Raw genomic sequence first — 23,109 nt, forward strand, 5'->3', positions numbered from 1 at the left:
GGAGTGCAGCTGTTGGATTTTGAGCATGTGGGCATCTCTCCACGTGTGGCATGAGGTACGTGGCGCTAGGAAATTTGACTCCGCCGTTGCTTGAGGTGGGAGATAGTTGGCGCTTCGGTCGGCACAGACGTCGCACAGACGAGATCGGCTGCTTTGATACATCAAGGATGGCCGAAGAGGCTACGATCGTGGTTGTGGTGGGTGAAACATCATGGTCTGCCTCATGTTGGGTGGCACCATCCCCGGAGGCAAAAGGTTTAAGGTAGGGAAAAGAGGGGGTAAACAGTCCCCACGGGGAAAAGCACGTGCGTCGGTCGGTTGCTGCACCTCATTTCCCTAGGCGCTGGCCCCATATAAATATTTTCCGCGACACCCATGCACCTAGCACGACAGCTACGTCGCCCCCATCATACTTGGATCCTCCTTCATGCTCCTCATCCAGAAGATACCGACCTGCTTAACCGCACAACCCGGATTCCCAACCAGCGTGACTGCTCACAGCCTCGCCAAGACTGCCGGGCAGCGGTGGTCTTGGCGGACCTTGGCGCGGGCCGAAGGAATCTCGGCTGCGGGTGATCGGATAATATGTGGTGGAATATGTACCGTTCAATTATCGGTTGATTAGACCTGAAAATATCTCTATTACTTTACACGTATATACCATAGATCTCATATATCTATCAGGCGTTATTTGCACAGGAGAAACTGTTGCTGTTGGCGTCATCGTGAAGAGACCGCCCCGAGACGTAGAGTCCAAGACCGCACTACCATGGTTAGAAAGGGCTGATGACGATGGACGGGTACTTACAATGCATGCGGCAATCCCGACAATAATCACATTGAGGATTGTCAATGCGATTTTCCGGGGAGAAGAGAAAAGCTGGCCTTTGTTGAGGTAGAGCCAGAAGATACCGCTGAAGCCGACTGTGTTGGGTTAGTATGTAACTAGACAATGGGGATAAGCTGCTTACAAGTAGACCAACTGGCGAAGAGGGATGCCTAGATTCCGGTCAGTCGAGTCAAGTCGAAAGAGGCAGAGACATACGATCAGACTCAGCAGATCACTAAACACCGGAATGGCCTCGGCGATAATCCACGCAATCACCCACAGTCCCAGCATGATGCCTACCCAGGATCCCGTCGCGACCAGACCCCGGCTGTGCATGTGATCCCCGTGACGGAAGAGACGGACATAGACGTATTTACAGGCGACATGGCCGTTGACAACCCCGCCGATGATGATCTACCAATGTTAGAGGCGACCAGGTGAGTCGGGAAGCACTTACAGTCGGAAGAGCAATTCCATAAGCAATCTTGGCCACCTGAGGACTGGCGGAGCCGAGCGCAGGGGACGTGACATTCGGTCCCGCGTAGATGTAGATCACCACCGATGTGACAATGTAGAGGATCGTATCGATACTCTGGAGAAGACAAAGCGCCTTGGGGTATTCCCGATGATCCTTCAATTCGGACATGAAGCCGAAGAAGGCAACGTGGCCGGCTGCTGCTGTCAGCGGAGCCTCATAGGATCGAATGGCATGACTTACAGAAAGAGAAGACAATATTGCAGACCGCAAGAAACGCTTTGTACAAGCTGGTATCCACAGTCGCGGCAAGGCTTCCCTTCCAAGGACGCTCGATACCAACCGCAACCATGACAATCAGTACCGCAGCGAATACACTGATGAAAGCTACCCATTGTTAGACTGAACGGCAGCAACAGCAACTGTTGGCACTTACAGGCGACGGAGAGATAGGACATCTTCGCAGATGTCCGAGGTAAGCACAGGATGTAGCAGATCACCAGGCCCGCGACGCCATAGATCATGGTGCACGTCCCATGGTCAGTGATGGTGTTCATGGCGACCGAAAAGGTCAGAAGATGGCTCGCCATGATGAAGACCACCAGTAGGAGCTGGCCTGTTCCAAAGACCTCACGACCGATGGGCCCAAGAAGGATCTCGCCAGCATCCGCCAGGCTTTGGATATGCGGATAGGCCCATCTGAACTGGCCGATGACGTAACCGGTATAAGTAGCCAGCAGACCCAGACCGAGCAAGAGGATAATAGCGCTGTATCGCATTAGAAAAACGATTGACCACCGATTACGAAGACATACGGAACCAGACCCAGCTCTGCAACAACGGCAGGCAAGGACAGAATACCCAGAGAAACGGTCTCAGCAACCATGACTGTTTGGTCAGTAAACAAAGGTGCAGCCAGCTAGTAGTATCACTCACGAAAGCCGCATTGCCTGGAAATATCAGTCAGTCGTCGCTAAAGCGACAAAGGAGGAATGAACATACCACCAGCTCAAGACCTTGTACTTGACCTCAGCATACTCTTCATCCCCAAAGGTGTCATTGTACATCGAGTCACCCTTCTTGTCGTCCTGCTTCTCTTCCGCATCATGCAGGTTGGTCCCGTCACGAGCATCCTGGAAGAATTGGCCCGTCTGCACATTGAGACCGGGTTGGGCCTTGTCGCCAGAGGGATGGCCAGACGGATGGGCCATGGCTGCGGAGATGGGAGGTGAAAATCCCAACTGGCCTCACGGCGCGATGAGACAGATGCAACGTGACGAGGAGTGGGTCGGTGAAGAAACTGGCGGCGGCAAGGTTCTGGCGTCTAAGGTATGAACAACAGCCCTACCAGCTCTACATGGACACACAGCAAGAACCTAGCACGAACTTGTCAACCGTCAAAGGTTCAGTTGTCCGGGAGGAATGCAAACTGACAAATGACCGCCCTCTGACTCACCCTCCGATGCGGAGTCTTAAGTCTCAACAGCACTTCAAATTTGCGGCGGCGGTCCTGTGTGGGTGGATCCTAACGTTGCACCCATTCAACTTCCCATTACCTAATTCGCGAGCCCACACCCGTGGGGCGCTCCGCTCCGCCTCAGGTTCCTGGCCAATGGCCATCGTTGCCAAGCCGGCGAATTGGAGAACGGACCCGGCACTTGTCTGCATGAAGAAGGGAGGCCCGACCGGGGTCGCCATTGGGTGATCCCGCCGATGACGGCTCAAATTCTTCTAGAACAGGGATCGAATGATCGTACCCGTTGTCACTCATACATACGAGCATCATGTGGTGTCATATTCATTACCAGGATTCACCAGTTAGATAAAGCTGCCACCTACAAGGGCATTCACAATGGTTGGACGCATATCTCACTACATATACCGGATCATTGCATCTATTCTCCCAGAGCAATTTGTCCTCCTAACATACTCTATACGGACCTCCTACTAATCATTACTTATTCGAATACTGTTCCTCGACTGGCATATTGTATGGGAATGCTCATAATATATCTCATATACTGAAGGCAACAACTGGGGGAGTGCAGAATCTTGGCGATTAAGCGGCTTTGACATACCCTTCGAGATTCATTTCGGATATATATAACCGACCAACAGGAACCCTTCGGATGGCCTATCATGATCCTCTCTAAGTGTGCCACAACTATATACCAGAACAAGAACAAGCCGTAATCTACGAAGCGGAAAAGAGCCATCTTGCAGTACGAAAACATCCGATGTCAACAACCTAGAATACCTGCCCGGATGCAACTCCCTAAGCTCCTTCGTGAAGTCACTAGACTGTCGAAAGCTTTCCCCAGGCTCTGGTCCGTCTGGGGCATCCCGTTGATGCCACCGGATTCGCTCCACGTGGTAGTCAATTGGAGATTTATTGGATCGGCACACGAGAATCCGCTTTGCTTGAACTAGCTATCGTGGTGTCGGGAAACTCAAAGTCTCGCCAAGTGGTTGAATAAAGCGATCTAGCCGTGCGTCGTTTCTAATTTGACTTCTCTACGCGCATCTCGACATCAAATTCCATTGCGGAAAGGTCTAAATCTATCATTGGCCGTGAGTAATTTCTATGGATCCTCTTGAACAATCGCCTCTTCTCAATCTGTCTAACAGTATACGGTGATCCGATATCATTTGCGAGAATTCAAGAAAGTGTGTCGTCACGAATCGCTCGTTCCCTTAAGGTACCAGAGAACGTTGTTGGCTTTCACCAGTATCGAATGCTGAGGGCATTTCATGGAGAAGACCAAGCCAAAATGGTCCCCGGAGACATCCATCTCTTTCCATAATGTTTTAGTCTACCAGGTCAGACATGGTGGAATACACATCTTCGCTTGAAGTTTGCAGTCTGGTGGTACAGTGATACTCATGGCAACCTTAAGTAGTATATCAATGCCGTGTTAAATGACTGCAAATGTCCGAGTATTCTGCCAATGTTTATCACTGAGTTGTGCCAGGTCATGAATGTTAGTTGCAATTGAGTAATCATCGACGGAGATGGAAGATCCCTCTCACCCAGCGTGCGTAGGCGTACACCATTATATCTCCAGTCCTAGTGAAGAACACTATGATATCAGAGCAATCTGGGGGCTCTGCTGCGGGCGTATAGGAATTGCCGGGACCGAAGAGACATTCCTATCTCTTGGATAGTAAAGAATGGGCGACCGAACATAATGACTGAATAAGACACTGTATCAGTAGTACGAGCGCAGGGGATCGATGTCTGCCTAGCCTGGCAGGCATCCAGCATCCCCCATCCCTGCCATCTTCCCTCCTCTTCTCCTCTTCTTCTCTTCCTCTCCCTCTCCCTCTCTTCCTCTTCCTCTTTCTCTCTGCTTCCAACTACTCATAATCATAAAGCTGCTTCTGCGGCGGCACATCTCCACGCAGGATATACTTCTTCACATACCACGGCAACATCCCCGCATAATGCTTGGCATGCTTCGTCGTCGGCACCGAGAAAAGTTGATCCAGTTCCTCCAGCGATAACGCCTTGGTCTCCGGCAGACAGAAATAACAGAAGATCCAACCGAAGATATTCCAGGGTGCGTACCAGCCAGACGTTCCTTGCGGGCTGAACGCGTCCCGCAGTGGTAGTCACGTCAAAGAGACAATAAAGTTGAAGCCCCAGGTTGTTGCTGTTGCGAATGGCTTGCCCACGTCGCGGATGTACAGTGGCTGTGCGTTCATCAGCAAGACCTTTCATATACTGGTGCAAGTAACTTACGAATGCTTCTGCAGAATATGTGAAAGGGACCGGTCCCTCGCCTGGGGAATACACCACCATGAAGAGGTATATACCCGTTGCCACGCACGCGGTTCGCGAGGTGTCATCTGGATATAGAATGAAGAGCCGATGAAGAGCAAGAACAGGCTCATGAGTGGAAAAGTGGACAGTAGGAGATTCCGCCGACCGAACGTGTCGATGGTGTACACGGCTGGGAGAGCAACGATCCAGTTGATGATGCCGCATCCCAGAGAGGTGACCAGGAAGGCGGAAGTGGACTTACGGGATGGTAGTCGATCCTAACATCAATCTCCAGTTGGAGCCGGGGATAGTGGGATGCGTCACATCCATGAATGCGACCGAGACAATATAACCAAGCATGATCCCGAACACCGTCCACATTTGCCACATCGTGACCAACGCCCCACGGATGATGGTAGCAGTGCACTCGGCTCCATAGACGGGAGTTGTGGCTGACTTGGCACCGACCGCGAAACCAAAAAGGAACTGGCCTAGGAGAAGATTCCACCAGGTGTGTGCCGCTGCCATCCAAAAGGACGAGGCAAAGGAGATGAAACAGGAGATGAAGATGCATCCCCGGTGCCCAAACGAGCGATTCACTGGCGCTGTTGTCCAGCATCCTATGAGTGCCGAGCATAGGTACGGGGCGCCATTCAGGAGGCCTTGCTGCCAGGTATTTGTGACGTTGAACTCGGCAAAGTAGAATCTGCCATTTTTAGCATACATCCAGATGATTGGAGATATTACATACGCCTGCACACCATTGACTGCTGTCTGGTCCATACCTTGGACGATTGCCGAACCAGCGCAGAGTACTACATGGTCAGACCTGAATGTGCCCTGGGTGGGCGTACTCACTGGTCATAAAGTGCATCATAAATGGCGGGCTCCATCCATGGGATTTTTTCACGACGGAGGAGCTTTTTCTTACCCTCGGATAGTTCGTCAAGCTTTTCAAACGATTTTGGATCTTGAGCTACCAGAGCGCCCCGTTTTAGCTCGTTTATTATGTGCTCCAAAGTTCTTCTCGCGTGCGAACGACTCTACATCCCTGAAGAGCTCATCCCGGGTCAGGGTAGCCGGTGGGTTCTTCAGCTTCGTGGATGTAGTGCACTCTTCTCGGCTACATCGCGAGTCCAGTCCTGAGCCACCTTTTCATCTTGTTTCTCCTTGGAGAGAGATTCAAGATGAGAGGATGTCGAGGATGGTGCCTCAGGGTCAGTTCCCTTGTTGCTCATTGTGACTCAGAGCGTGCCGTTGAAGATACAAGTGAGACACCACGCACAGGTGGTTCAGAACGCAACGTAGAGTATCGTGGACGGACAGAGCCGCCGTGCGATGGGCCTACTTAAGCTCGTTGTCCAGTCTTCATCATTCATCAGAAGGGGGTGAGCACATGAGTTTGTTCTGCATCAAAGTACCATTCCCGTATCCGGCGACCCCAGACCTGTTCTTGGGCGCAGATGCCCAGGCCTTGGGCATGTGGAAGGCTTCATGCAGCCACTCTCGAGGTTGCTTCATGGCAGAGTTTGCGAGCCTCCGCTAGTTCTGACTCGAGCATCTTGGCGCCTAGAAGATACAGTCTGGGCACCCTAGGCCAAAAACGAGCACCACGGTCGGTCAAATCAGAATCGATGCGAACCGAGAGCATATCCCAAGGCAGCTGCAGCGCTTCAGGTCATCTGAGAGTGCACAGTCTCGCTGTCGTCAGACCAAGAGCAGTCTGGGTGGATGCGACGAATGCGACATCCCTCGCGCCCGAGATATGTATATGGTAGCCTGTTAGGTCAAACCCCTGGCGAAGGGGCAAGGGTATTGGCAATATGACGAGTCAGATCCGAGCAACCGTTGAACTCTAGCCATGTCATGTAGTGGTCCTTTGAATTGTTGGTGTCTCAGATCCCGGATTAGATGCATGACGGCCTTTTTTGGGTTGTCATTATAGCACCTGTCCAATTTGGATGCCAAACGACCACCACCAGGGGTAAATGAGTTCCCCAATAACAACATGATCCCAAGGCTATGCTGCATATAGTGACATCACTAGCAGCATCATCTTGGCTGACCCGCAGGTCGTGTGTTGCTGTGATAGGATCGGCTGAGATGCCCCGGCGCCTACGCGCTCGAGAGTCCGAGTATGCTCTAGGAAGGTGGCATCCACAAACCATTGTAAGGGTCATCTAGATCCTGCTTTGGCACTCAGAAGCCCCTGCAATATCGTCTTTACCTGCACGGTCAAAGGCTGGTTCTCCACCTTGGCTGCTTTCGCCCCTCGTCCTGCCCCGAAAAGTAATGCCGCTTACTCACCGAAGACGGCGGCTATCCGACTAGGAGCTACCAGGAAAACAGGCCGTGCGGTGATGTATCATGAGTCGTGAGTGTGACAGGGTGGTGGACTAAGGAGGAGCCGTTTCAGGAGTACCCACAGGCCAGTCCCGCCACAGCACTACCGTCGCTGGCATTCGGCTTGCTACCGTGATGATGTCTCGGATAAGGTTAATTGCTTAAGCATCTTAACATTGCTTGTCGTCGCACGGCCATGCTGTATGCTGGTTGTAGAGATTGGCATGTCGTCATGGTCGAACCGACAACGCTGGTGGCTGAACAGCGCTGCATTCATGCAAGGCTTGCGGACAGCTTCACACTATTCTCAGGAGGCGCGTGGACCCTGGACCCTAGCCAGGGCGTGGGCAGAACCAGGCAACGCGTGTCGGTCAGCAGATTTGGTCCACTACAACGGTGGATGGCATGTGCTTGAGCTATACTCTGTACTGCTGCAATACAGGTTCTGGATGATCCACTTGAATGTCATTGGAGTCTCTCTCGGAGGTCGGATGTGGCGGGCGTTGGCTGGAGGAAAATTGTCAGGGACGGCGCTGCTGCAGGAACGGCGGCTGTCCAGCCTCGGGGGCAGCTGATTGGTGGGGAACACCAGCCAGGGCCAGGTTTAATCTATGTGAGTCTGGCCAGCATTTTTCCGATGAGCTATTGACTCTGGAGTGGCTAGTGCGGCGGATCCACCATGTTCGCGCCTATTTTTAACCCGGGCAGAAGTCAGGCGACATCGGCGTAATCATCGTGAACATGAACATGTTCTTCGCAAACGGCCACAATGCACTAGAAGAAGCTTCGCTGGAATGAAACTGACAAGAAATAAGCTCACTTGCGAGTGACAGAATGGTCGGGCGTTGGCGTGAAAATCTCCGACAGCCAAGACCCTAGCCGGCCGATAGCTTCAATATCAGACGGATCGGCGCCATCTGGAACACTTGCCCCTGCCCTACCGCCGAGTCGCCCTCACCTTAATTGCTCCAGCGCTTCCGAACGGCCAGTCTGGTCCCCGCCGCGGTGGTCAGACCGACTCCAGGTGGGTTCATGGCTCCAGCGGTGGTTTGAAGTGTGACACAGTTAGAGTATCCAGCAATCTTGACAGGGCGCGATGAGGATTTAAAAAGGCCATGGCACCTCGACTCGTTGATTCTTTCCTCAAGCAAGTCTTCTCTTCATCATTCTCTTCACTACTTCTCGCTTCATTGATTGAGGCCTTCCACATTCCTTGCGCAGGATCGCTCGCTCTTTACTCTACAATCACTTACATTCTCTACCTTTCTTTCTTTCCAAAAAAAACCCACTAGCATCACAATGCGTCACGCTCAGTCTGCCTCTCTCTTGACGGCCCTGCTGTCGGCCACCCAGGTTGCCGCCCACGGTCACGTCACCAACATCGTCGTGGATGGTGTCTACTACGAGGGTTTCGACATCAACTCCTTCCCTTACGAGACCGACCCCCCGAAGGTGGCTGCCTGGACGACCCCCAACACTGGCAACGGCTTCATCTCGCCCGATGACTACCGCAACCCCAACATCATCTGCCACGAGAACGCCACCAACGCCCAGGCCCACGTTGTCGTCGGTGCCGGTGAGAAGGTCAACATCCAGTGGACTGCCTGGCCGGACTCCCACCACGGTCCCGTCCTGGACTTCCTGGCGAACTGCGGTGACAGCTGCGAGACGGTCGACAAGACCACCCTCGAGTTCTTCAAGATCGACGGTGTCGGTCTGGTCAGCGACACCGAGGTCCCCGGTACCTGGGGTACCGACCAGCTGATCAACAACAACAACAGCTGGATGGTCGAGATCCCCCCGTCCATTGCCCCTGGCAACTACGTCCTTCGCCACGAGCTCATCGCTCTCCACAGCGCCGAGGAAGAGGATGGTGCCCAGAACTACCCCCAGTGCTTCAACCTGCAGGTCACCGGTACCGGCACGGCCACCCCCTCGGGTGTTCTGGGTACCGAGCTCTACACGGCCACTGAGAACGGCATCCTAGTCAACATCTACTCGACCCTGAGCACCTACACCGTGCCCGGTCCTTCCCTGTACACCGGCGCCGTCTCCATCACCCAGACCACCTCGGCCATCACTTCGACCGGTACCGCCGCCACGGGCAGCGCTAGCGCCAGCGCCGTCGCCACGGCCTCCTCCAGCGTTGCCGCTGCTACCACTGCTGCTGAGACTTCCATCGCTGCCGATGTCACCAGCGTTGCTGCCGACACGGCTGTGGCCACCAGCAGCAGCACCCCGGTCGCCAGCGCCAGCTCGACCTACACCCAGATCCCGGTGCAGGTTCCCTCGTCCTGGACCACCCTGGTGACCATCACTCCCCAGGCTGCCACCTCGGTTGAGCCCGAGTCGACCATCACCTCTGCTCCGGTTGTCACCTCTGCTGCTGCGGGCTCCAGCGGCACTCAGTCTCTGTACGGCCAGTGCGGTGGTATCAACTACAGCGGTGCTACTCAGTGTGCTTCGGGCGCGAGCTGCCACTCGTACAACCCTTACTACTACCAGTGCATTGCTAGTGCTTAGATACCTTGCTACATACTTGCCACATACTTGCTACTATAGCTACAATATCACTTGACTTGCCACACGCAGCATATTCATTAGTATACCTTCATAAATTAAATCTACGAGATAAATCAACAGCTTATGCATGAATAACCATGCAAGTGCTATCTCGAACGGTCTCCAATAACACTGCTTACTTAGACAAAATCTCATTGCTCACACCTCTACTATCAACAAATACACCTAGATCTTACTCTGGCTAAAAACCCTACACTAATAAACAAAGACCAATTACCTTACTCGTCCACAATAACCCTCAAACGTAGCGCATTCATCAATTCCTAGCCAATAATATTCCACAGTAGATAAATACAACCCCAAGAACTAATAAGTAGCCTTGGCCAAATTCTCATCAAACGTACTATCCTTAAACGGCACAATCGCCTTATCAAAATCCGCCGTCTGCAACGCATCCTGCGCAGCAGTAGTCAAACTCTCCCACGCCACCAACGGCTGCGTCCCGCCCACCACATCCGTCAACCCACAACTATGATCCAACGGCCAAATACTCTCATACTTAATCAGCGCTTTCGTGCCGGAGAGGGTATATCCGTCCGTGGAGCAATCCCAGCCGCCGTGCGCGGAGGGACACACGGCGAGGATGTTGTCTGCGGAAATGGTGGCCGTGGACGAGAGGTAGATGATTACGCCTTCCCAGTCGTGGCGGTGGCCGAGGCCGGTGCTGGGTTCGTCTTTGGGCATGTACCAGCTGTAGAGGAGCGCGGCGGGGGAGGAGGTGGATGGGGTGCTGGTGGTGGTGATGTTGCTCCGGATGTAGATTTGGCCGGTGTTGGAGCTGCAGTCGCCGTCGGAGGAGCCGGTGGGGGAGAGGCCGGCGCTATACCTTTTGGTCAGTATTGAGAAGAGGGGGGAGGGGATGGGTCAGGGTGAGAGGAAACAAGTGTAGATAACGCAAGAAAACGGGCGGGTGATGTGATTGGTGGAAGCCACCCATATTAAGACCCTGAGGGACTGCACTAAGACAGGCATAACTTACTCGGTATCCCCCTCCGCATCCACACCCGGGAACGGCACACACCCATTCACCACCTTCAAGTATGGCTGATACGCCAGATACAAATCGCCCGTGGCGTCATCCGGCACCGTCTGGTTGAAGCCGACGATCTCGTCGCTGGCGATCCAGTCGCGGGCGTGCAGCCGGGGTTTGGCTTGCGCGAGGCAGATGGTGGAGGCGGCGAGGAGGAGGGTGCGGAGGGACATGTTGATTCTTATGATTCTTATGATTCTTAGCTTGTATGAAAGAATGAGGAATCGTGATTGTTAATTAGGGGAAGCTCTACCGGGAGGATCACCCTTTTATGTCTACGACAGGATCAAGGATCGGCAGGTAAGGAGCTGAGAGCGACGCGGTGGGGCACAGCTCGGAGGGATTCCTCACGGCCTCGTACTCCTGCTGCAGGATTCATCAAGCACAATCCTCCCGGTTGACGCCACATGTCAGGAACCGGGTCAGGTGCGATGGAGGGGTGTTGGAGGGCTCGGAGACCTTGCGAGGCTAAATTAATAACGCAAGACATTAATCTATCGATGAGACGTCCCAACCCTAGCCAATGATCAACAGGGCTTGGACCACGCGGATTGAGTTCAGGATTTAGGGCTGGCGGGTCTACTAATCTAGGCATGGTGGCAGGATGTACACGGTGTGGCAGGCTTAGTCCAAGCACGTCAATAGCCCCGATAGCTTCTCCAGCACCACGCCCTGAATCGTCGAATTCGCGTCCAGCTTGTCGCTCGCAGTTCCCACCGATACACTGGCGTAGCAACCGTCCGAGTCCACCACCTTGGTTTCCGTGGGCAAGCGCTTGTCGTTGTCGCAGGTCTCGACGTCGTCGCCGGAGATGAGCGGGATGGCGGTGAAAATACGCGACAAGACAAACTTGAAGTCGTCCGCGCTGGTGCAGCTCGAGTCGCTGACGGCGCCAAAGTTCACGTTCAACCAGATGTCGTCCGGCAGGTACGGTGTGCCCGAGGCAACCAGCGCGTCCGCCAGCTTGGTCGACAGCTCCGCGTACACGGTGCTGTAGGTGGGCACGCTCACGTTCCACGCCGTCTGCGAGCCCGTGCTACCGGAGAAGGCGATGGCCGGGATGCCCTGCTTCGCCGCGTAGGTCGCCGCCCCGACCGTGCCAGAGAAGAAGACCGACAGGCCCAGGTTGGCGCCGACGTTAGGCCCGGTCACGGCGAGGGCGGGGGAGCCGCTGAAGAATTTCTCCGACAACGTGTTGATGCCATACTTGATCGAGGTGACCGGGTACGAATTAACGTAGTTCCACCGCGGCTCGGACGCATTGTAGCCGTACGCCGGACTCCCTGAGGGGCAGCTGTTGAACTCGCACGCTTCAGTCAGGTTGGTGGGGGTGGCATCATCAGAACCTAGACAAATCAGTCAGTGGCAGGGCATTGAAGTGAGTGGAGGACATTACCGGTTCCACTCTCATTCTCTGCCGGGGCGGAGATCACCACCGAGTGGCCGGCAGCGGTGAGAGAGTCATAGAAAGTGCGGATATTGATCTCGGCCCAGCCATCATCGTTGGAGGAGATGATGTTGATGGCGTGGGTGGTGAGGGGGAGCAGCGACAGCGCCAGACGGAGGTGCATGGTGAAGGGGCCACGGATTATTGGCGGGCGGACAGACAGATAGTGGGCGATTTAGATTGATGGAGGCCGTGCCAACGGGCCAGCTATATAGATCCTAGCCCAGTCCGCCAGAAACTTGTGCAGAAAGCATTAAGCATGGCCGGGGCGGGAATGTGCCGAAACCGAGGACCCAGTTGTGCTTGTTAATGTCAAAGTGTCAGGGTTGCGGACGGAAGCCGTCGGAGGCTCGGAACCCAACGGGTTGGCCACGTGCGAGCCATCCTGCAGGATGGCAGTCCTTAGTGACTTTGGCCGGTGGCCTCTAGCGCCATGCATCATGCAACGGGCGTGCCTGGCAGCCGGACATGTGTCTTCACGGTGATGATCTTCATTATTCTGACACGCCATCACACCTAACCGATGTCTAGTCGCGCCTGGCAATATCTCTAGCTCCTGCTGCTGCTGCCGCTGCTGCTCTTCCACACCCGCTCGGCTACTTTCTGCACCAGTTGCAGCTTCTCCCACATGCACGCCTCTGTCATTCCAATGCCCCGGCCTCGGCTCGCACTGGAGAAACCACATTGCGGGCTCACTCCTAGCGTGCTGTCCAGCACCTCCTGCCGGCTCCGTCCTTGGCCGTGCGCAATCACATCTGCCGCTTCATACACCCGGGCCTCCAGCTCATCTATCTGCTCCATCGCCGTCTCCTTGGTGGACACCACGCCCAGCACCACGTTCTTGCCCACCGGTAAATGCCGCAGCGGCTGGAAGTCGCCCGCCCGCTCCGTGTCGTACTCCAGGTAGAATGTGTCATAGTTTAGCCCCGTAAACATGCGCTGCGCAATCCGCTCATACGACCCACTGAGAATGTGGGTCGATCCAGGCATATTGCCCCGGCAGAGATGCACGCCGATGTGCAGGTCCGCCGGCCGGTCCTTGAGACTTTCATTGTGCGCCCAGATATACAGGTCCAGAAGCTCATCCGGATCGATGCCATCCGTTACACACCCCGATCGCATTTCATCCGTGATGAAGAAGGTCATGGCAGGATCGTCCACCTGGATGGACCGCAGGCCGGCTTCATACAGAATCCGGTACTCTTGTGCAAATGTCTTGGCAAGATCCGAAAAATACTCCTTGTCGGTGGTGTACGGACTCGAGGCAGTAAACGCGGTACCAGGCCGCAAATGCTGGTGATGCCAGGTGATGGACGGCATGCTCAGCTTGCACTCCTTCCACTGGTCGCGCGGCACCAGACTATGCAAATACTCCCAGTCGGCCAGGTAAGGGCTGTGCACATGCTCGATCTTGCCCACAGCCACGCACGCATCCCGCTTCTTGATCCCCAGCCTCAGGATGGTGGAGGTGGTCGGAAGCCCGGTGCGATATCCCTCCGGGATGGGTACCTGGGTCATTTCAAACCCCTGAAGGTTCTCGAAAAACCCCGCGTAGTAGATCGGTCGCTCATACTCTCCGGTCATGATGGGGCGTACGTTGTGAGCCTGCTGCTGCTCGACCACTCTGGCGATCGCCTGCTCGGTCACTTGTTGCAGACTTTCCGGCACAGTGGTCCGGGTGTAAACATGCGCCAGTCCAGCGGCATCGCGGGCTGCCAACAGCTCCTCGGGCCGGAGCAGAGAGCCAATTTGTTCAGCACGAAAAACGGGGGCCATGATGGGATAGGTGCTTGGTCGACAATACGGATGAAATATGAGATAGAAGCCTGGTGCAGAATGGCCGGGAGAACTTGATTCAAGTGTAGATGCGGGGACTGAGGGGTTGAGCGGCGTCGGCTGTTCGCAACGACCGAGCTTGCGCCGATCCGAGCGTCAGACCCGTACGCAACGCATCCCTTGCTATAGGCATTGTCGCTCGAATTGCCTTTGGGATCCGACTGCCCAGAAGCCAGTGGCTGGATTATGGGTACAGACATGGCCTTATTTCTCTTTCAATTCCCTGACAGCCTGCAAAATCATGTCCAATTTCTGGTGCATCACTCCCATCTCCTGTCGTAGATCCCGTACTTCTTGCGCCAGCGCTTGGGTGACATCGTTTATTCCGACTTCATAACGCGTCTCGGGAGGGTTGGGAAGAGCGCCAGTCGTCGGCTGCGGTCTAAATCGTTTGGCCCGGTCGGCATCTTGCGTGTTTGGAACGTCCGGGGCGGGTCGTTTCTGGAGAAGTGGTGTATTCTCGCTTGTCTCTCTCCTCAGCAGCTGATCTTCCATGGCAATCCATTGATCGATCGCGGCAGTCAGGGCGCTGGTGGGCTCCGCCTTGCCTTGCCCGTTGGCAACATCGCGGCGCCGTTTCCGACGCTCAATGCTCCGGTCTGTCACGATCTGCTGATAGGACGATGACGAGAAGTGCCGCCCGGTCAGCTGGTTCATGTAACCCGCCACGTTGTCCCAAAACACCGCCCGGTTGGGATCGTTCAGGTACATGTCTTTTCGCTCGACACACCCTTTGAAGAGAATGATCAGTTCGTGGTCGAACAGCATTCTCCCTCGGCGCCTCGCAGTGTGTGGGTTCCCGTCCGCAATGCCCGTTCCATCTCCATTCTCCTTGTACGGGGTGAGAACCTGCGGAAACTGTGCCGGGGATTGGGCGTGATTCGGTGGGGGGTGAGAGGTTTGCAGCTGTGGGGTCTGGGGCTGCTGCAGTGGATGCTGAAGCACTTGAGGCGTGTTACCGGGGCCTTGCTGTGGTGCTGGAGGATGAGATGGCGTTTGATTCACAGGCATCGGATTGGGAGTCTGGGGACTTTGCGTGCCAGCCGGGGAGGCAACTCCATAGCGAGGTTGGTTATAGGCCGGATAGGGCGCGGCGGTGGAGGAAAGGCGATAAAGAGGCTTTTTGCCGGTCAAGTCAAAGGTCGCGCGGGGAATCATGATTGCCCAGCGTCTTCGCACGCCAGCTCGGAAATTTCAGAGGCAGGATCGATGAAATTTGTTCCTGGCCGGCTCCATTGGGTTAGTGGCGGGAAATGGCTCCGATCCGATGGTAGCTGCTGCAGGCGCAGAAGACCTCGGTTGAGCTGCAGACAAAGCTCAGACTCTTTCACACAGTGTCCCAGCCATTGCTGTCTCGTCTGCACGGAGGAGTGGGGAGTAATGAAGCTATCTCAGAAACCAGAGACGTGTTGCCTGGACAAACCGGGCAAACACCCCCGGGTAAGTACGTCCCGTATCAGGGGGGTTCGTACCGTACCGGCAAACGGTCACCAATCAGGAGGCGAGCGCTAGCCGACAGGGACTGGCCGGAAGAGGGATAGATTAGCAGTATTACCAACCTGTCATTGGCCATTGTATCCGCCGCCTGCTATCTCCCACCAGTCACAAGCCACCAGCCAAATCAATCTCCCAAGATCCATGACGCAATTGGCCGGCTTCGATCAATCCGCCCATAACCCGATTCGGCCATCCATCGGCCAACTTTTGCGACGGCGTCTTCGCCTCCTCCTGCTGCGATCCTCTCCACATCTCCGGAGGACTATCTATACCATCACATACATCTTCCTCTATACTCCTCTTCCATCCCATCCATGCCCTCCGTTCATGCCCTATTTCACCCTTGACCACACCCCGTCCAACAATCCCACCGGCTTAACACGGCACTTGGACACCACCGTCGAAGAATATGTCTTCCCCATCCTCATCGCCCTGGCCTGGTGCAATGCCATCGAGCTGGTCATCCTCTGCCTCAACACCTTCAAACGCTACACCGGCTCCTATTTCTGGAGTCTCATGATCGCCGCCATCTCCATCCTCCCTTTCGGCCTCGGCTACCTCCTCAAAATGTTCGCCATCACCTTCACCCACTACTTCCTCGAGATCGTCATCGTCGACATCGGCTGGGCCGGCATGGTCACCGGCCAATCCCTCGTCCTCTGGTCCCGATTACACCTCGTCCTGCGCCATAAACGTCTCCTCCGCGCCCTCCTCTACCTCATCATCATCGACGGCCTCCTCCTCCACACCTCCAGCACCGCCCTCGAACTCGCCGTCAATGCCCTCCCGGACTCTCCCGCCGTGAACCTCGGCTTCGGCATCATCGAACGCATCCAACTCGTCTGGTTCTGCGTCCAGGAACTTCTCCTCTCGGGGATCTATATCCGGGAGACGGTTAAAATGCTTCGGATGGACTCTGGGGGGTTGTCCCGGAGTGTGTTGGTGCAGTTGCTGCTCGTGAATATCCTCATCATCATCCTGGATTTGTCCGTCGTGGCCATTCAGTATGCCGGGTACTTTACCTTTCAGGTTACCTTCAAGGCGTTGGTGTATAGCATCAAGCTGAAACTCGAGTATGTCATTCTGGGCCGTTTGGTCGATGTTGCGTATATTAGGACGCAGGCGGAGACGCCCAGGTTTCGATTTTGATACCCATATCCATACCCATACCCATATTCGCTTTATTGTCACGTTGTGTTTTAATAAATAGATCGATAGATTAGATTTGTCGTTAGATGTATATATATCCCAGTTCAGGTCATTTACTCCGCAATCCCATGACGCAAGGGTTCAAATATAGGTGTAGGACTAAAATCTCACCCACCCCCACGTCCGGAGCCCGGATTTCTTCAATGACTCTTGGTAGTTTATAAATTGATAACTACTAAAATACTACACTAAAACATTCAGTTGACGTAATAGTAGGCTCCCGTGTACGCCCACCTCCACGACACGCTATTCTATTTCCTGCGCTCAAGATATTCCTCCGCGTTGGTATGCACGGACTAATTACCTGCATTCTGAGGCGGAGAATTGTCATGCTGAATACATATTGTGAAACTAGGCAAAAGAAATCGCGGAGCTAGTAATAAGGGCTTTTTGGTTTGCGGAAAGGTATCATGTGATATGGTATTAAATACTCTATGTATAACGGGGGTCTATGTATATGACTGGAGCTCAGTCGGTGTATCGGTCTATCTATCTACTGTGCGAGAAAAGCAAACTATATACTGGGTCCCTTCTGTGAAGGGCTTGACTTTCTTGCGCTGGTTGTAGCGTGTAGTTGTGTTGTAGTTGAGGTAGGGGTTGGGTTCGGGCTTGGGATTGACGTGTGCTCACTCCGACCTTGCACTCTTCGTCTTCTTGCTGCGTAGCTTCATCATCAAAAACACCAGGCCGTAGGACGTGATGCAGAAGAGGGCAGTGATTCCTGTCTGTTGGATGTTAGTATTCCAACAGCTCAGAAGGAAGGGTAGGCACTCACGTCTCTCCAAGAATAGTACTTCTCTTTCAGGTTAAAGGTCTTTGCATAGTCCGCGCCTGTCGAGTACTGGCAGAACGAACAGCTGTCGGTGGCGTTCGAGTCCAGCAGGTAGCCCGTCTGTGCCGAGATGAAGTCGGACATGTATTGACCGCAGGTCTGTCCGGACGGAGGGCTGAAATGAATATACTCCGAGGCCTCGCATTTCACCTTGACGTCCCAGAGGACTTCCCCAAGAAGACCACCCACCAGGTAGGTGAACGGGTCGAGGTAGTATATCCAGTACCGCCAGAAAGGCTGGATGCTCGAGTACGGCACCACAACGCCACAGAAACTGATCATGCCGGCACCGATGAGGATGGGGTTCATGATGGCGGCAAAGTACTCGTTAGGAGCGTAGGCGGCAATGGCCTGTCCGATGGAAGTGTAGAGAAACTCGTAGACTTGGCTGGTCAGTTTAGTCCAGCGTGGAAGAATAGAAGGAACTTACAGATCATCTGCAGGTACATATGGCCGGAAACGTACGCATCAACAGGCAATCCGGAGGTAAAGTACCAGCACGCAAAGTAGAGAGTGGCACAGATAATCAAGTACGGGATTTCCGAGACTGCTTGAGCTCCAATGAAGGCGATCCAGTGGTAGGTTTTGGACTATAAGTATTTAGCAGTCTGCTTCAGTAAGAGTTGGCTCTGGGCTGACCTTTTTCTCTCGGGTCTCAAAGATATCGCGATTGTGCAGGAAGAACGGCTGCATCTGGTTGATACACCCCGGAGCCACGAAGATAAAGTTGAAGATGGCAAACAACCGTAGCTGGAGCGCATATGTCCCATTGCCCATTTTCCAGAAGGTGAATCCACTGAACAATGCGGCAAAGATGTGCAGGATGATCTTGTTCCACATGTAATCCTGACTTTCTCAGCATCTACCTCTACCAAGGGTTATGTTCAACTTACTGGTGACCGCCATATTTGGGTCATGAGACGTTGCAGCACCGTCTTGAACTGAAACCAAATCGGTGTTGCAAAGTCGTGTTGGTCTTCCACAATGTCCGAGTGTGCTTGGCCCTCCTTGTTCAAGGCTTCAAGCTCCTCAATGGCACGCGCGCGCTCCTCGGATCGGCTCCACACATCGACCCAGTCTATAGGTTTCTCCGTGTTACCTTGGATGACCTCCACGATGTGTTCAGCGGGATTGACGTCGGGAGGACAGGGGGCTCCGTTCTTTGCGAAGTACTCCAGAACTTTGTGGGATTCCTCGCCAGCTAATGGGGTTAGATCCAGTCGGTACGGCAGGTGTGAAACTCACTTTCTCCAAAGTAGGTCATCTTTCCGCCCCTAGCAAGCAGAACCAAGGCGTCGAAGGCATCGAACAGAACCGCAGAAGGTTGATGGATGGTGCACTAGGAGGGTGAGCTTGTATTTCCCCGAGATGTCAACGAGCAATCTTACCAGCACAGCCTGTCCACTGTCGACGAGCTTCCTCAGAAATCGAATAATGTTGTAAGCGGATTGACCGTCCAGACCCGACGTCGGTTCGTCCAGGAAGAGCAAAGTCGGCTTGGCGACCAACTCAACACCCAATGTCACTCTCTTCCGTTGTTCGATGCTTAGACCAGCTCCGGGAACTGTCTTGGTTAGCATAGCACCCTATAGATTCCAAATCCAGCACGTACCTCCGATCAGGGCATCTCTAATGTCACTCAGTTCCAAGAGATCAATGATGTGGTCCACATAGGCAATCTTCTCTTCACGTGGCACACTGGCGGGCTGACGGAGGAGAGCAGAAAAGATCAAGGCCTCTCTCACGGTCGCCGTCCCTTCATGGACATCCATCTGCTCACAGTAGCCGGTGGTACGCTGGAAACTAATGCCTTGCGGCCGACCATCGATCAGAATGGATCCGTAAATCTCACCGCTGTCCTTTCGCTGAGCCAAAACATCGAGCAACCTGCGTATGGATTAGCCTGGCATCCCTGCGTCTCATAACAAAACTCACGTAGTCTTTCCCGCGCCAGAACATCCCATCAAGGCCACCAGGTTACCCGGTTTTACGTATCCAAAGACCTGGTCGAGTAATTGCTTCTTCTCGCCATGGAAAGGAACGTGATAGTCGAGATGGTTCCACGTGAACGTGGACTGTTTCCCCGCCTGCGCAAGGACAGCTCCCTCAGACTTCGGAGAAACGCTGCTCTCCTCGTCGGCCTTTTTGCTTTTCGCGCCCCGCTTGTAGAGAAGGACCGAGGATCCGGACTGGCTGTTGCGCAGTTCAAAGCCAATTGCGGTCAAGAAAAGAAAAAACGCCCAGAAGCCGACGATGATACCAAAGCTCCGCCAGATGTGGTGGTAGGAGTATTGGAACTGCTCCTTGATGTAGGTGGCGCCATCGATAATGCCTTCCGCGTTACTTCCCTTGACGGTGCAGCCACGGTGAGGGGAAGAGCCGCTGGGATATCCAGATCCGTATGGGATGTAGTCAGGCGCGATACATTCCAGTTCCAGGCCCACAAACTCGTTGGCCATCAGGGCCTCGAAAGCATACGCACCGGGGTTCAGGTAAAAGATCCAACGGAACCACACGTGCATCTTCTCAAAAGGAATCAAGTATCCTGTGACTTTATCAGTATGTTCCATGGTATCTGGACGGTTGAAACGTACCTCCATAGACAAAAAAGACCGTCGAGAGAAACCCGGTCATCTTGGACGCATTGCCAAAGTTTTTGCACATCGCACCAATGGCCCGGAACATCTGCATGAAGCACAATGTCTGCACAATGACAATGATCCAGTAAGTGAAGAAACGGCCCGCGTCCATCTGCATCGCAGACATGAAATATAAGATCAACGAGAAGCATGATACTTGAACCAAGACAATGGGTATATCTGTAATCGCATTGGCAATGGCAAACGCCGTGGGCCGATAGAAGCCAAATCGCTTTTGCCGAGAAAGGATAGGACGACCCATGAATGACGCGGTCGTTTCGGACATCGTCTCGAGAAGGAAGTACAAAACAGCGAAGAAAAGGGCGCCAGGTCGGAGGAAAATCGAACTGCTGTCTAACTTGAGGTTGTAAAACAAACTACCACAGACAAGGGCCTGTAGAATAGCAGACACCACCTTGATGATGATGGAGAGCCTATCACCAGCCAGGATTTGGAATTGACTAGAGAATGTCAGACGATCCCCACCAGTAAATCAAAGCAACGTACCGGATAGTGCAGCTGACAATCTGATCCCAAAGACCAGCAGTGTAGACACTCTTACTCCGAGGGATATACTGCTTTCTCTTTTCCATTGCTACCGCAAGGGCCAGGTTTTCTTCCTCGTTAACGAGCTTCTCTGGCGGTACAATGTCATTCATCGCCTGGGAGTAGATCGCACTCTGATGGTAACGAGCCTCGAACTCAGCTGGTGTGTTTGGCACTTTCTCTTCCATGCCTGGGGCGACAATTCGTTCCGTGATGACCGTCACCGAAGTGAGGAAGTCGGCAATGTTGGCTCCTTTGGGGCATACGAATCCCATGTCTTCGAAGTAAGCGCGGGCCAACGCACGCGGGCCATAGTACGTGACGAGTCCGTCCGCGAGGACTAATATCTTGTCGAATTCATCGTAGATGCCATTTCCGGCTTGGTACATTGTCGCCACCATTGTCTTTTGGTTCTCGTCTGCCTCACGCCGGAGCATACGGGCAAATTCCACGGCAGTCTTGGAATCCAGACCGCGAGTGGGGTTATCCCAGAATTGAACGGGACTCTAGCACTCAATGGTGAGTGGCCTGTTAGACACAGGAAAGAAGGGACCATACCTGCCCAGCCATCACTTCCGCCAAAGACACACGCTTTCGCTCACCACCAGATACACCGCGGATGAACTCGTTTCCAACCAATGTCTTCTTGGTGTGACCGATACCCAGTGAATCCAATATTCCATCTCTCTTCTCCTGAACGTAATCCTTTCTACCTTGGAGATGCTCGGGTCGTTCTCTCGGAATCTTGTTTCGCAGGGCAAATTTCATCGTCCGGTTGACCGTCAACGTGGGGAAGTGAACATCGTCTTCGTTGTTGAACATGATCTGCTGTCGGTACTTTTTGGCCTGCTTGTGGTCCATGCTTCCGTACCGAGTCTCGCCGACAACTTCGTCAAAAGCCTCACGATCATTGGAGAGCACGCGGAGGAATGAGGTACATCCTGACCCTGGACGGCCCAAAACGAGCAGCTAGATAAGGTCAGCAAACTGCCAATTGCTTTCGTTCGGTGTCTTACCATCTCGCCTGGTCTGAGTTGGCCCGTAACGTCCTTGAGGATTGTCTGGTAGCATGTTAGTAATAGCTTAGGCGCTACCACCATCTCGGCTTACCCTCTTAGGCCGCGAACCCCCTTTGAACCACCCCAGAGCCTGCCGTGGATCGGCCACCGACAACAGTGTATCGCCCAGAGCAGCATCGGGGGCAGTAACGTGCACGCTCACGTTGCGCCATGTGAGCGTCAAGCGCTTATAAATGGAAGAGTCCCCAGACTCAATGTCCACAGTCCCTGAAGAAGACGAGTTGTCCATTGTGAACAATCCCACTTGTCGCAACTGTGTATGGAACAATTAGTATATCCGGTTTAGAGTAGGCCGCGAGCGCATACCAATGAACCAGCTCAAGAACTGTCAGATTCCACGCGATGGAATAAGCTCAGACACTCAGCTGAAGATCGTCCAGGACCACGGGCACTCCATCTGTTATATTGCCATTCCTCCCGAGATATCTAATATTCCCGAGGACTGGTTGCTGAAAACGCAGTTCCGTAATGCCGTATACCCGTCAAATCTTAACCCGTAATTCCGAGTCGCTCCACTTGCAGCTTTTTCCTGACCTCACATTCGTTGCACTCCGAGTTGGATCCACTTGAAACGATTCTCATTGAGGCCTCGACGGGCCTCGGATATAGAAGTGCAGCATCCACGTCAGTAGCGGATTGCACTTTTCATCGTACCTGGAAATATTGCCCGTGATGACCTAAGATGATCCAGATCTAGCTGACGGTAACCCCTCAGTAATCTGTAATTCTGCCCCAGCCTTATTCCAGGATTCTCGTCGACTCAATCCATGCGCCAGGTTCGCCCATCTATCCCTCCGTACCCTTTAAGGAGTATCGCGCCTCCATGCCTATTGAAGTCCTACTGGAGTAGGTTCCAACGCTTGTCTTGGAGCTGGTCGGCAGTAATGGGTATGTTGCGTCAATTCTTCGGCAGATAAGCTATTCGGACAAAGTTTCAGGGCTCAGGCACAGACTATCTAGTCTCGGATATAGCCAGCTCAGGTGGGTACTTCCGGCATTGA

The 23,109-nt window shown here is 53.7% G+C and overlaps 9 protein-coding genes across 9 annotated transcripts; 2 read left to right on the plus strand and 7 right to left on the minus strand.

Annotated features, from left to right (window-relative positions):
• Positions 1-629: 629 nt before the first annotated feature.
• BO80DRAFT_505743 (uncharacterized protein) lies at positions 630-2,741 on the minus strand. The gene is made up of 10 exons (XM_025724508.1): positions 2,307-2,741; positions 2,241-2,254; positions 2,120-2,192; positions 1,741-2,072; positions 1,548-1,691; positions 1,287-1,501; positions 1,046-1,243; positions 972-999; positions 809-924; positions 630-764 (listed from the first exon to the last, which is right to left on the minus strand). Exons 1-10 carry the CDS (start codon positions 2,513-2,515, stop codon positions 681-683), a joined length of 1,413 nt encoding a protein of 470 aa, XP_025570378.1. The 5' UTR covers positions 2,516-2,741; the 3' UTR covers positions 630-680.
• A 1,920-nt stretch (positions 2,742-4,661) lies between these two features.
• On the minus strand, positions 4,662-6,305 carry BO80DRAFT_449648 (uncharacterized protein; the record flags this gene model as incomplete). Its single annotated transcript, XM_025721756.1, has 7 exons — positions 4,662-4,893; positions 4,921-4,997; positions 5,047-5,257; positions 5,330-5,773; positions 5,853-5,882; positions 5,926-6,043; positions 6,182-6,305. 7 exons carry the CDS (start codon positions 6,303-6,305, stop codon positions 4,662-4,664), a joined length of 1,236 nt encoding a protein of 411 aa, XP_025570379.1.
• Positions 6,306-8,475: 2,170 nt separating this feature from the next.
• On the plus strand, positions 8,476-9,999 carry BO80DRAFT_243870 (uncharacterized protein). Its single transcript, XM_025714572.1, has one exon. It carries the CDS (start codon positions 8,710-8,712, stop codon positions 9,931-9,933), a length of 1,224 nt encoding a protein of 407 aa, XP_025570380.1. The 5' UTR covers positions 8,476-8,709; the 3' UTR covers positions 9,934-9,999.
• A 281-nt stretch (positions 10,000-10,280) lies between these two features.
• Positions 10,281-11,245, minus strand: BO80DRAFT_429422 (NPP1 family protein). The gene is made up of 2 exons (XM_025720461.1): positions 10,973-11,245; positions 10,281-10,813 (listed from the first exon to the last, which is right to left on the minus strand). The coding sequence occupies exons 1-2, from the start codon at positions 11,194-11,196 to the stop codon at positions 10,300-10,302; spliced, it is 738 nt and encodes a 245-aa protein (XP_025570381.1). The 5' UTR covers positions 11,197-11,245; the 3' UTR covers positions 10,281-10,299.
• A 176-nt stretch (positions 11,246-11,421) lies between these two features.
• BO80DRAFT_243886 (5'/3'-nucleotidase SurE) lies at positions 11,422-12,806 on the minus strand. Its single transcript, XM_025714575.1, has 2 exons — positions 12,420-12,806; positions 11,422-12,369 (listed from the first exon to the last, which is right to left on the minus strand). The coding sequence occupies exons 1-2, from the start codon at positions 12,592-12,594 to the stop codon at positions 11,648-11,650; spliced, it is 897 nt and encodes a 298-aa protein (XP_025570382.1). The 5' UTR covers positions 12,595-12,806; the 3' UTR covers positions 11,422-11,647.
• Positions 12,807-14,378, minus strand: BO80DRAFT_243873 (methionine synthase, vitamin-B12 independent). Its single transcript, XM_025714574.1, has one exon. The coding sequence runs from the start codon at positions 14,244-14,246 to the stop codon at positions 13,020-13,022; it is 1,227 nt and encodes a 408-aa protein (XP_025570383.1). The 5' UTR covers positions 14,247-14,378; the 3' UTR covers positions 12,807-13,019.
• Positions 14,379-15,710, minus strand: BO80DRAFT_243872 (uncharacterized protein). The gene has a single exon (XM_025714573.1). The coding sequence runs from the start codon at positions 15,462-15,464 to the stop codon at positions 14,511-14,513; it is 954 nt and encodes a 317-aa protein (XP_025570384.1). The 5' UTR covers positions 15,465-15,710; the 3' UTR covers positions 14,379-14,510.
• A 330-nt stretch (positions 15,711-16,040) lies between these two features.
• Positions 16,041-17,070, plus strand: BO80DRAFT_429424 (uncharacterized protein). Its single transcript, XM_025720462.1, has one exon. The coding sequence runs from the start codon at positions 16,131-16,133 to the stop codon at positions 16,950-16,952; it is 822 nt and encodes a 273-aa protein (XP_025570385.1). The 5' UTR covers positions 16,041-16,130; the 3' UTR covers positions 16,953-17,070.
• Positions 17,071-17,638: 568 nt separating this feature from the next.
• Positions 17,639-22,337, minus strand: BO80DRAFT_367327 (putative ABC multidrug transporter; the record flags this gene model as incomplete). The annotated part of the gene is made up of 14 exons (XM_025716285.1): positions 17,639-17,737; positions 17,788-18,227; positions 18,275-18,434; positions 18,484-18,690; positions 18,738-19,045; positions 19,090-19,183; positions 19,233-19,408; positions 19,457-19,731; positions 19,780-20,389; positions 20,439-20,944; positions 20,991-21,535; positions 21,588-21,998; positions 22,046-22,090; positions 22,140-22,337. The coding sequence occupies 14 exons, from the start codon at positions 22,335-22,337 to the stop codon at positions 17,639-17,641; spliced, it is 4,074 nt and encodes a 1,357-aa protein (XP_025570386.1).
• Between the last annotated feature and the right edge of the window lie 772 nt (positions 22,338-23,109).

This window comes from Aspergillus ibericus, assembly GCF_003184845.1.
Source record: "Aspergillus ibericus CBS 121593 unplaced genomic scaffold BO80scaffold_63, whole genome shotgun sequence".
NCBI classification, from domain to species: domain Eukaryota; kingdom Fungi; phylum Ascomycota; class Eurotiomycetes; order Eurotiales; family Aspergillaceae; genus Aspergillus; species Aspergillus ibericus.